At 51.0% G+C, this 13,162-nt stretch overlaps 1 protein-coding gene across 7 annotated transcripts in view; it reads right to left on the bottom strand.

Moving 5' to 3' along the window:
• The window catches only part of LOC135254450 (lysine-specific demethylase 4C-like), a 108,690-nt gene that overhangs the window by 38,699 nt on the left and 56,829 nt on the right, over nt 1-13,162 (bottom strand). For 4 of the 7 annotated variants that reach the window (XM_064334616.1, XM_064334612.1, XM_064334615.1 and 1 more), the window contains exons 10-15: nt 9,064-9,281; nt 8,123-8,569; nt 6,603-7,744; nt 6,001-6,127; nt 1,932-2,113; nt 1,347-1,554 (exon numbers count right to left, since the gene is read on the bottom strand). In XM_064334616.1, coding sequence (XP_064190686.1) covers nt 1,347-1,554; nt 1,932-2,113; nt 6,001-6,127; nt 6,603-7,744; nt 8,123-8,569; nt 9,064-9,281 — 2,324 coding nt within the window. The remainder of the gene's footprint in view (nt 1-1,346; nt 1,555-1,931; nt 2,114-6,000; nt 6,128-6,602; nt 7,745-8,122; nt 8,570-9,063; nt 9,282-13,162) is intronic. The other 3 variants (XM_064334614.1, XM_064334618.1, XM_064334617.1) reach the window with 2 other exon arrangements.

The following is a 13,162-nucleotide window of genomic DNA, read 5'->3' on the forward strand; positions in this document are numbered from 1 at the left end:
CCAAAGAACGTAATCCCTCAATTGTAATTTTACACATTTGGCGGAAGTGAAACTTTTTATTGAGATTATCAATTCATACCACAGTGGTGTTACTGTATTATTGTTTTAAGTAGTCAAAAATAACCAACTATATATTTCCCTTGCTTGCTTTTATCTATTTCATATAAGCAAACTTTTTTTTGTTTGTATTTGATGAACTCAGTATTGTGATTCAGAGAATCAGTAGTCCGAGACTTTCCCATTGGTTAGCCACAGCTATGCCTGGACCGTCACATGATCAGGAGCTGCTCATCAGACAGTACGAGTCGCACAAGCGCAATCGAGCAGACTGCGGTCCAGACAAAAGAGAGAAAGAAATCTTTTATTTCTTTCTCTTCAGCTCAAACATTCAAAATGTCTGACGGTGATTCATCTCCATAAACCACCGGACAAGAAAAATAAAAGAAATATTCCCCCCCTTTTTTTTTGAAAATAAGTGTATTCAGAAGACAAATGGGTTTAATTTCTACTCTGGCAACTGGATCAAACCCGCAGCCTCAAGGACGAAATGCGGCAGCTCCAAACGGCTTCACCAGAAGCCTGTCACATTTAAACGTTTCCCTTTCATAAACAAGTCCTGTTGTTAATTATAAAACCAAACATGCGTGGGTCGCCGTGACGCTCCGCAAAGTTCAAATAACAGATCTGGTGCCGGGAAACGGGAGACGGGCGGGAAAAAAGACAGTATCTACACTTCGTGAAAGGTTCTAGTATTTCTCCAGTTTTCCGCAAAGTCGCCGAGAATTCCGCTCAACCCCGTTCGCTCGGCACAGACACGAAGCGGGGATCTCTGGGAAAGACGGCGGTATTGGCGATCGAGGCCGCACAGGAAGCGTGGAGTTTGCGTCCGAGAGATTGACGCGCGCGAGAGAGAAAGCGGCGGCTGGCGGAGAAACAGAGAACCACCGAGAGAGAGAGAGAGGGGGGGGGGGGGGGGGGGGGGGGGGAGGGGGGAGAGGAGAGAGAGGAGGAGGAGAGAGAGGAGAGAGAGGAGAGAGGAGAGAGAGGAGAGAGAGAGGAGAGAGGAGAGAGAGAGGAGAGAGTGAGAGAGAGAGAGAGAGAGAGAGTGAGAGAGAGAGAGTGAGAGAGAGAGAGAGTGAGAGAGAGAGAGAGAGAGAGAGAGTGAGAGAGAAAGAGAAAGAACAGTTTGCACACAAAGGAAGATAATTATATAATGCACCAATTCTTTGGCGAATAATACTAACTAAGAGAGGCCTGAGGATCTTGGCATGTTGAATAATGTGTTGGCATGTTGAGAAACGACGGTTGTCACGGTAGGCTGTGGTAAAAAACAGAACAGCGCTTACTTGCGTGCACGCTCACGCAGCACCTCCTGCAGGAGATCAGCGGGCTGGGGCCGTCCTCCTCCAGAGGGGCGCTGGGCGGACAGGACTCCCGTTTCGAGAAGCAGAGCTCCGGGATTAAGGGCGTGGTCCGGAGGCCGGTCGGGGTCGCCGTCGAACCCGGGACCTCCTCCGTCGCCGCCACCCCGCCGTCCCCCGCCGTGCCGGCAGGCTGCGGGAGCCGAAAGGAATAGAGATTCACCGTCACTTCCGCCAAAACGCTCGGCCAACACTTCCTGTGTCAGGGTTCCAACACTTCCTGTGTCAGGGTTCCAACACTTCCTGTGTGGGCGGGCCAAAGGGTGCAGTCTCTGACCTGACCGTGTGCGTAAATACACACAGCTATTACCTTAGGGAGTACTGGTGAACAGACTGTGACAAATGCTTTATAAACTGAGCAGCATAAATAACGTTTGATTGATTGATTGATTGGGCTGGTGAGCTGTTTCTGAAGCAAAAAACAAATCTTAGAGCTTCTTGTCTCTGAGCATTCCAGCATCACAGAACTGAAAATGAAAAACAGGAATAAACGTGTGACCGCGGGACTACCTCATAGTACGGCCTGAACAGGGTGCACACCGCGCAGTGCGGCTCCATCTTGGCCGCGGCAGCGTTGTACTCCCTCTCGGCGAAGAAGCTGGGCCTCCTGTTGCGCCAGAGGCGGAGGAGGGGCCTGGCCCAAGGCTCCGCCTCCTGTGCCTCCTCCTCCGTCAGGGAAGGATCCGGAAGCTCTGGGGGGGGGAGGTGGAGCGAGACCATGAGAATTCGAGAGCATGAGAATTCGAGAGCAATGAACAGCAAATCACAGGCTTGCAAACATCCTCTCCCGTGAGCTCATGTCTGTGTTCCACACCAGTACTTCTTCACGTGTAGAATTCAGAAAGACTGCGCTGCCTCCTCTGCCCCCCAATCCCCGGCTTTAGCCATTGGACAGCTCGTTACAGACTCATAAGGAGCACGGCTCGTACCTGTACCTTACAGAACAGAGTCGGCGGGGGAATGGAGGCCATCAGGGCTCTCTGCGGGAGAAACACGGCGGACGAACGTCACCGTGGACACAGACGGAATCCGCCCGCTTTCCCTCAACGACAGCGTCTCTACAGCAAACGTAATGGGTCCCATTTGCCGGGTGGCGGGATGCCATTTCTGAGCGTGTTTGAGTCTGGAGACGCATCCGGAGTACAATGTGCCCCCCCCACCCACCCGTCCCCCCACCCCAGTCTCGCCAATTTCCCCTCCACCATCTCCTAGGCCATATCATTAGCCCTAATGGTGCTTTTCTGATGTTTTCTCAGTGCAGGGCCTCTGTTTCGCCTTTTGCTTGCTGCAGCCTGAATTACGATTTTGCACTGGTAAGCAGCTTGGGCAGCTTCTAACTTATCAGGCATTCTTCATGTTAGCCGTGAAGGGAGAACAGTTTTTTAAGAATGTTCCCTGTTTTATTTTTTTGTGGAAACTTTAGATTTAATTTCCCCCAGTTTTCCTTGGTTTAAACATACATAACACAGCTGCAAAGTGTGCATCCCAGAGCTGCCAGTCAACGCTGGTCTCAAGGCCAGGAATTATATGACACACACAAACATTAGAGGGACTTCTCTCAAGCCTCGGCTTTTGACTTATGTGGACCACAAAACCACCAACGAACACATTTCATTTGCCCTGTCTGTGGCACTTAGCTCAATCGACCACTGATAAAAGTCTGAAGTTACACAGAAATTCAAAGTTTGACCGTTGCTACAGCAAAGCAAAGTCAATATCATATTTGCAAGTAAAAAAGAACATTATATAACTGCAGCTTTGTAACGTGTGTGCGTGTGTGTGTTTAATATTAAACACCATTTCCACACAATGAAATAAAATGCTACGAGATTTTGTTGGTACATTCACTTTTGTTTATTTAAATCTGTTTCTAAAATTACGAGTCAATATGTTGTATTATGATGCTGTTCTTCGGCTCAGGGGGAAATTAAAAGAAAAATGATGTTCCTTAATTATTTTGCATACAAAAAGACCAATTTTGAATCCCGGCGTTCAAAGTGGTATCATCATGAAAAGAGCACAATAATTGAAAGTGGCGTTTAATGTTTTTTTGCTATCTCACCGAAACATTATTCACAGGGAAAAACGTACGCTCGGCACGAACGAGGCCCAAAAGCAGAGGACTGAGACTGGCCCGGTTTGGAGGCGACAGTTAATGAGGAAGAGAAGATAATTCACTCACAGGATGGATTTTGCAATCCACCTTTCTGGCCCGATAGCAGATAAAATAAATTGGGATTGGAGCCAGGGGAGCTGTACCTGTCTGCCTAAGCCACTCGCCCCAGGTGCTGTGAATGCGGCAAGCCGTCAATCTGTCAGGCGGGCGTGAGGAATAAAACACGGTTAAGCAGAGGCAGTTCTCACGCGCCAGGATACACAGACACGGCGGCTCTGGAGAGCCCTCGACGTGCGTGTTTGGCATGGCCGTCGAACGGTCACTCCTGTGACAATGTGTGTTGGTGTGAATTCACACCGGCGAAGGTGTATGTGGGCGTGAATTTGTGCTGGTGACGGTGCCTGTGAGCGCAAATTCCCACCTCTGACACCGCCTGTGCGTGTGAATTCACACCGATGAACTGTTTTTACTCCACAGCCCACTGACCCCTCACTCCCCCCCCCCCCCCACCCGCCCGAATCACACGCCTAGAGCAAGGCTACACCCCCACAGCCCACCCACACCCCCTGAAAACACAACAGGGTCAGCGGCGTGTTATTCCTTAACCCGCCACATTAGCTACAGCAACAACAACAACAGCAACAGACAAGCCCTGAAGTCCCAGCATGCCCTCCACTGCACGCTCGGTTTCCAGAGGGCTCTCTGACCTCCGGCAGGCTAAATAATGTCCTCCGAGCCCCCCCCCCCCAAATTTAATGCGACGCAGCGGCTGGCTCTACAACTCCCCTGCGTGCGATTCCTCCGCACCCGTCTCTGGAACAGGAAGCGTTAGTTAAACGCCAGAAGAGTTATGGGACGGGGCTGGAGTGAGTGGGGGACTGCGCACAGGGGGGGCATTAGTTAAAGATAAAAAGGGACGGGCCAGACCCGGCCGCCATCCGTCTTTCAGACAAACAAATAAATAAATAAATAAATAAACGAATAAGGCCGCACACAGAGAACCGTTTGGAAACGCCGGGGCAACGCTAGAGAAACGTTCGTATCTTTAAAGCCTCCGCCTTTTCAACTCGTGCTGCCGAGCTTCCAGGCTTCCAGCGTGACCTTGTGAACGCTCACATTCAGCAGGCTGCACATTTTTATACGTAAACCTGACTGCTCTGGTACTCACCTTAATCACAACTGATAGCGGGTAAGCTAAGCTGGGCCTGAGCTTGCGTAAGACTCACGGGGTGAAATCAAATATTTTCCAGGCGCGGGTCTCTGTGTTTGGCCAATTAGGAATGTTCCTAACGACCTGTCGAAACGACCCTCCCGCTCTCTCCCCACAGAGCGCTCAAGACACAGCGTGCAGGAGAGCCTTAATTAGCTCCAGCGAGCCGGTCCTCTTTCAGCAGGTATTTCGAGACGGCCGTATTGTGAGCGTATCACGGGCGCGGGGAACTGAAGAGCGGGGCGACACGTTACCGGGGCGAGAGACCGGAGCCGTCCGACTGCCCCGGCCAATCGGGCGGCGTCAGCCTCCGCGCTCGACGAGCCGCGCGTGCACACAAGCCGGGCCGACGCTGTGACTGGACTCACCTCACCATGCGGGTGAACCTGAGCTCGACACGCCTGGGCGGCTTCGCTGTAACACGCACCTCTCAGCCTGAGGCCCGGCCCGTTACCCAGGAGACCAGCGTTAAATGAACAGGGCCCCCACCCCCAGGAGACCAGCATTAAATGAACAGGGTCCCCCCCCCAAGAGACTAGCATTAAATGAACAAGGTCCCCACCCCCAGGAGACCAGCATTAAATGAACAGGCCCCCCCCCCCCCAGGAGACCAGCATTAAATGAACAGGACCCCCCCCCCCAGTTCCCCTCCTTTAAACACTGCTGCCTGCTTGCTGCCAAGCACGAGTACTTTAATCCCCACTTTGTATAAGGGAAAGCAGCGCATACATCATCATAAACAGCTAAACACACATCTGGAGGAAATCTGTTTCTGCATGTGTACAGAAAAGGCTGACGTAATGCAAGTTATTTCTGCAAATGGAAGTGCTCTGGTTATCATGTGAGTCATAACATAAATAAACATGCATGAGACACGTTAAGTTCTTCGCCCACTGCATGAGATGTTCCCAGAACTTGTGGACAGATGAACGGTAACTGACGTTAGAATAAGAGCAACCCCTGTGTGGACTAGGAATACTGAACATTGGAATGAACAATAGCCAACATAAGACTATGGGTGACCCCTAATGTTGGAAGTACTTCCCCCCTGGGAAAGAGATGATTGAACATCAATACAAACAGGTACCCAACATCAGAACAAGGATGACCCCTGACCATGGAAGCGCTTCACCTGTGTTATCTGCGACAGATAAAGACTGGTAAGAACAGGAGCTGTTGCTATATCAAGAGTGACCTTTGACCTTGGAAGTACTTCCCAGTTCACTGGAATGTGGCGGTTGAACACGACTCACCCTCGTCGCTGGCGGACTGTCGTCTGACCGCGCTGGGCGTGGCTCGGGCAGGAGGCTTCCTCAGAGGGCACCGCCAGCTCTTCGCCACCCTCCTCTTGCCCACCCTATTCGCCAACCTCCTGGAATTCTGGGAGAGAGAGTTTACACGGTCACAGAGCGTCACCTCCGCCAAGTCCATGGCATCCACAATCTACTCTACCTAGGCTCACCTACCCATAAACTTTATCAACTGCGTTTAGGGTGAACTGTTTAGCATCAATTACAGTACACAGAAAGGATGAAATCTTATACAACGACGTGAGTAAGAACGTTCAGTGTTACACGTGCGTCTATTAGATTCTGAAGCCTGAAAAATGACAGCAGGGACTGGTTCTGAGGAGCCGGTAAGTGTTTGGAAATGAAACGTGGGGAGAGCGTTTGGCCGGGTATCTGAAGAGCAGCGCAGGTGAGAAGTGCTCACCGGCCCCTGCCAGAAAGCGGCCTCGATTCGCTGGAACGTAAGTGCTCCCTCTTGATCCCGTAAGAGAGCCATTAAGGAAGTAGGGCAGCGAGACGCCGCCGTGGCCCTGTTGTTGCCATGACAGCGGGGTCGCCGTACTTACAGTGCGTATCTCCCCCGGCTCCAGCTCGCCGCCGTCTCCGCTGTCCGGGTCGGTCGAGTCGCCGCGCGCCTCCCGCCGGGGGGGCGAGGGGGCGGCACGGCACCCCCGGATCCTCGTCTCCCAGGCGACCGGAGCCAGCGGCATCAGCTCCACGCGCGGGGAGGGGCCGTCCGCCTCCTCCTCCTCTTCCGATTCCGGCGTCGTCGTCCCGGGACTCCGGGGCGCGAGGCGGACCTTCGCCGCGGCGTGACCCGGGCGTCCCGCGGGCGAGCTCTTCGGCGACGCGGGGTCCTCCGGCTCCGCCCCGTGCAGGCCCGCCCGGCGCCAGGCGGAGCGGCTCAGAGGCCTCAGGCCGTAGCGCTCGCCCTCCTCATCCTCGGCCAGACGCACGGGGAACTCGGAATGCAGCCTCTCGATCAGGACCGCCGGGCCCTGGGAAATCAGCCTGTCCCAGATTCCGGAGCGGAAGGTTCCGGACCCCGGCGCCGGCGCTTCCGTACCCCGGCGAGGAGCAGGCACGCCGTTCTTTTTAGGCGCCTCTTCCGAACGTAGGAACCCGTTGTTTTCCTCCTCCTCTTCCTCGGGGAGGAGCGTGCGGAGGCGCACCGGCACCCGGACGGCGGGCAGACCCAGGGGCTCCTCCTCCGCAAAGCGTCCCCACACGGGGGCCTCAGGCTCCGCCCCACGGGCCGTCCCGCCGGGCGCGGTCACTTCCCGGGACAGCGCGGGGGCCGCGGGGTCTCTGGGAAACGAGGGCGGGACGTCGCCCCCCCCCCCCACCGCCGGGGTGAGAGAGGGCATCTCCCGGGCGGGCGGTGGGTACGGCTCGGGGGTCAGAGAGGGCATTTGGGAGCCGGGCGCTGGTCTGGGCACGGGGGCAGGGGGGGAGGGGCCTGTAGGGGTGCTGCACTGGAGGAGATGGCAGGAGGTGTCCGACACGCGTTTGGGTGGGCAGGGGGGGTGGGAGGAGCCACGCGATGCAGCATTGCAGCCGATTGGCCTGGGGCCAGGACACGCCTCTTCCTCACGCGCTGCTGGAATGGGATTGGCCTTCAGAGCTGGTGCCGCGCCCAAGCCGACGGTCTCCATCCGGCTCACGCTGACGGTGCAGATCTTACCGCACACCACTAGCGGCTTATCGCCTAGGTGACAAAACAAACCAGACAGCCGATGTCAAACTCACTTTCCCGACCTAATTAATAAGCACTTAAAGTTTCGTCGAGAGATCATTTTGAGATGTGACAAAACTCGCATCCCTGAACATATTAAAGTATTACAGCTCCAACCAACAGCCTTACAGAACTGTGAGGATGAGAGGGAGGCGGCTTTTCCTGTTTACCTGAGATTTCAAAATTATTTAAGCATATGTATGATCAATTAACATGTTTCTCACACACCCACAGTTCTCCCACCCAGAGGTGAGGCACGTGACCAGGGAATGGGCGGAGCCTGTGATTAGTGCATCGCAGGGGGCGGGGCTTGTGGCTGATGGGCCAGATGTAATCGTCTCCCAGCCTCACCTGAGAAGCGTGCCAGATTCAGGGGTGTGCGTGCCAGATTCAGGGGCGTGCGCGCCCGCTGGGTGTGGCCGAGCGAGCTTTCCCCTCCGCCCGGCTCCGCCTCTCCGTTCGACTCAGGGGCGCACGTCCCGCCGTCCGGAGCATCGTCAGAAACGGCGACGGAAAGTTCCGGAAAGACCAGGCCGTCCGGCAGACCCGTGTCCGGAGACGGGAGCTCTGGAGCCAGAAGCGCCAGGTCTGAGGTCCTCGGAAGACACCGCTCCCCATCCTCCTCTTCCTCCTCTTCCTCGCGCTCCGGCCTGGCCGCTTCGGGGGAAGCGGGGTGGCGGAACTTGGCGGGTAATCCGCCGTGGATCAGCGTGCGCCGCGCCGCGCCCAAGCCGACGGTCTCCATCCGGCTCACGCTGACGGTGCAGATCTTACCGCACACCACCAGCTGCTTATTGCCTAGGCGACAAAACAAATCAGACAGCCGATGTCAAACTTAGTTTCCCGACCTGATTAATAAGCACTTAAAGTTCCGTCGAGAGATCATTTTGAGATGTGACAAAACTTGCATCCCTGAACATATTAAAGTATTACAGCTCCAAACAGAAAAGCCTTACACTACTGTGAGGATGAGAGGGAGGCGGCTTTTCCTGGTTACCTGAGATTTCAAAATTATTTTTACCATCCTTCGTTTTTTTTTTTTACCACGCTATTTTTAACAGTGACCAAATAAACATATCTGCCTACCTGATTTAAGATTAATTTAAATCCTCATATTCCAAATCTAAATGAAAATATACCTGCGATCAATTGCCATGTTTTTCACACACCCACAGTTCTCCCACCCAGAGGTGAGGCACGTGACCAGGGGATGGGCGGAGCCTGTGATGAATGCATCGCAGGGGGCGGGGCTTGTGGCTGATGGGACAGATACGACCGTCTCCCAGCCTCACCTGAGAAGCGTGCCAGATTCAGGGGCGTGCGCGCCCGCTGGGTGTGGCCGAGCGAGCTTTCTCCTCCGCCCGGCTCCGCCTCTCCGTTCGACTCAGGCTCCGCCCCCCTGTCCGTCTCTCTCCTCGCTCTGGATTGGACAGCCACACCGTCTGTCAGGATCTCCATCCGCTCCCCGAACTTCAGCTTCTTGGAGCGTGTCCGGGGGTAATGGAGGCTGCTGTTAACAAGAGTAACAATCGCAGCCCAAATTATGAGGTATAATAATATGGACAATTATCCTATCATTAGCAACATTAACCATTCAAAGATCACAAATATGTGATTAGAACCTTCTGAACTGATCGTTCCAATGCTGATGTCACGATCACCACTGGTAACAGAAAACAACAGAGTTCAAGAACGCAGACTTAGAATTTTGAAAAAACATTCCAAAAAAACCTATTCTTCAAAGGGTTAACTAGCCTGACATGAAGAAAAACACACCGCACCCCTGCACAAAAAATGATAATTTTTGTGACATTTCTATTGAAAAATAAAATCCAAGTAAATAAATCTATTTTCAAAGCTTTTAACATAGCGCAATTAGTAAACTACCCAAATTAGTAAGGTATCTGATCATTGCAAAAAAATAAAAAATAAAAAATTGGGGGAAAAAAAAAATTTCACCTCTCAGTTACCATTATACATGAACTGCATTTCCAAAACAAACCAGGTGAGAGAGAGTGCGCTGGGTTCCTATAGCGGGGCTTCAAGGCCAGGCCGAGAATAAGAGCAAGACAGCCCACGCGGTCGGAAGGAGGAGGGAAAGACACAAATCAGAGAAGTCCCTGAAGCGGCTGAAAGTATGCAGGAACGGGCACGCGATCGGCCCACAAAAGCACTTTTAACATTTCTACACGTCGTGAATCAAAGACACCCTGACTAAAGTCCGTTAATAAGGCATGAAGACGAGGCTTTGGACCTTATAAACAAAATTACAACCGTAAATATAGCGGGCTCGCCATCGTGACGACGGCGGGACTAAATCTTGTATCGCGGTGGTACAGCCTCGTAGCGGCTAAGCGGAGACTGTAGATCCACCGAGTGCAGAACAAAAAAAAAAAAAACGTTTGTGATATCTCGAACATCTCCAATAAAACTGCTGAAAGGAGACTGTGTTCTCTCTCTCGCTCTCTCTCTCTCTCTCTCTCTGGGGATGCAATTATTCAAAACCGAAACAACCGTTTGTCTTTTGGTTCTCGTTGAGAAAAACCTACATTTCCATCTTCAGAAATTAATTCATGACACCGGCAAGGGCTGTTGGGGGGGGGGGGGGGGTAGTAAAACTTAAGCACTTGTTCTCAGTGTAGTGCTGGCGGTGGAGACGGCACTGCCTTGGCGCTTGGTGGTGAGAATATCCTACTCTTGCATTAATAAACTGCCCCTGTCATCCAGCTGGCCTTTCAATAATCATACACCAAACTCTGTATGAAATAAAGACCAAAAAAAAAAAATCCCCCTTATATGAATGTGTTACATGATACATTTTTAAATGGCAACAAGCATGCTGATATTTATGCCATGCAGTCAGGGTAAACAATTACACCCCTATAGTTGTTCAATTAACGCTTAATGTCAAATTGTAAGCAATTTAGATGGAAGAAAATTAAGCATTAAGCAGAGGAGACAAAAAAAAAACCTGGTCAAAACTATAGCGAAGAACAATTTAAGGATGACGGTAAATCTGCCTACCTCCAGCTAAATGTTTTTGCGAATAAATCAACAACTGCATCAAATGAAAAATCTGTTTTGTCCCTTTCAGAATAAGTTATCCTGGATCTCAGGGGAGAATGCCTACTAATTCAGCCACCATCAATTATACACAGCCACAGAAAGCTTTGGGGAAAAAAGGGTATTGATGGTCAAGATACCCAAGACTTTCATTCCCAATTCAGTCTTTGTTCAAGAATGAGGATTAATATACAGGGAGCAGACTGTTCCATTTATTGTAAGTTTTAAAATGAAGGCCGGAATTCAATGTTCCATTTATCATAAGCTTGATTGCTTTTCCACTCGTTTGGACTGACAGAATGACTTCCATTATATAAGGAGCAACGGTCATTTTCGCGAAATAACAATCAATTCGTGGCATGCGGCACCATTCGCCCGAATTCAGCCAGGCTTTTCATGTGAGACGTGTCATTATGTAAATTAAGATCGCCAAATTGGAATTTTAGGAAACCCTTTTTTTTTTTTTTTTTTTTGCAAACATTATCTGTCAGTTCAGGGGGACATTAGCCCCGATGCACGCTCCACGAAGCATGCTGTGCTCGGTGTTTACAGTAAGCTTTCTGGAAACCGTAAATATGTAGCCTATTTATTTATTTATTTTTTTTACCAGAAGCTGAGGCAGCAGTTGAATGCGCTGATTGGCACAGCAAGTCAATGGCCCTTATGAGGCTGATTAATGCAAGCGTAGCGCGGCCAATCAAGCTCTTTCCCTCCATTTTATGGTCTCGTACGACGCCCGAGGTGCCGTTTAGCTCATGAAAAACTCCCTGGGAAGATCTCTCGCTGCCATGCCTCTCGCTCGTCCCGACCGCAGAGCTTCTCCACCCCAGCTCCCCAGGGGTGGAACAAACTCCCCGTTCCTGAATGAACCACTCAGTTCCTGCCCGTTTTCCACCGCGGTCTGACGACTCGCATCTCTTCAGACTGGACCTGGACTAACTATCCCTACTCTGCAGGGCACTCCCAATCTAGGATCGCTCTTATCACTTCTATCCTTCTATCTTGTTCCTCTAGCACTTTCACGTTACACTTGTATCTCCGTCCGGCACTTGTATTGCACTAGTGTCGTTATCTTGATGTTGTAGCTCATTGTCATGCCTCTTTTGAGTTTGACTTGCCATAACTTTCTGACCTAGCCTCTGCTTACTGTGTGAACTGGGCTTGATGTTCATAGCTATGGATAACTGCTACATAATGAGTATCCTACCTTAATGGACCTTATGTTTTGTAGTTGTTCCAATGACTTTCGGTTGTGGACTTACTGTACGTCACTTTGGATAAAAACGCCTGCCAAATAAATGTAATGTCATGCAAAGTAACACCTCTGTCACTGGATGTTAAGCAGCGTGCCTTAAAGAGATTTTGGCAAACTTTCAGCGCAAAGTGAACTAAATAGTATGCACTCAGTTCCAAGCCAGTGGTCTAACTTGGTCTAGCGGTGACCTGAAGGTGAAATCATATCCTGTCACAGGGCCTCCACAGTATATTAAGTGCAGACCAGTATGCCCTGTGTGCTAAATATACTGACTCCTACACAAGCACAGCAAAGCAAGGCAGCTCAGCTCAGAACAGTACGGCCTACCTTTAAAAAAACAAAACAAAAAAAAAAACTTACTGAAGGTTCCTCACCACAATGACAAAGAGAGAAACGATGGAGCGTGTGAATCACTCCTTCTGTAAAAAACCAGCAGAAAACAAGTCCGTGGAAAAAAACAAGCCCAGCTTCTTTAGAAATATGGTGCACATACTGTACAAACGCAGATTCCTTCTCGCCCACAAATAATCTGTCATCGCACATTGTGGTTACATTTATGGCATGCATGGTGCCTGAACAAATGTTTAAGTCCATATGCTCATATAAATATTATTGTTCAGGGTGGAACAACAGTTCAGGAATTGGACCTTCTCAAGTGTCAAGCAACTGCACTGAGGAATAGCAAGTCCAGTGTCTAAACTGCTATTCCCCACCTTAACAGGTCAGCTGCACTTAGGGTCTAAATGGTTCTGTTCAGGGGGTGAACTTGTAAGCAGGAAGGTTTGAATAGCGGGGGAATGACACCATTTTGCTTCTTTTTTTTTTTTTTTAAAGGCCGATCCTTAACCTTCCTCTAGTCTGTAAACGTGCGGCTGTGTACACAGGTGATATGTAACCTGTCTGCTGTCTCCATAGGGCGAGGGAACCTGACGAGCCAACAAACAATTAACAGCGATAATAAAAAAAGCCGCGGGATTAGGAACAGCTTTCCCAGCTCTCAGGAGGTCAGTGTGCGGTGCCAGTCCAGGCCTTAAAACTCTGCTGAGGCTATTGTGACTGACTGGAACGCCAGG

This window comes from Anguilla rostrata, chromosome 5 (genome assembly GCF_018555375.3).
Source record: "Anguilla rostrata isolate EN2019 chromosome 5, ASM1855537v3, whole genome shotgun sequence".
Classification (NCBI taxonomy): domain Eukaryota; kingdom Metazoa; phylum Chordata; class Actinopteri; order Anguilliformes; family Anguillidae; genus Anguilla; species Anguilla rostrata.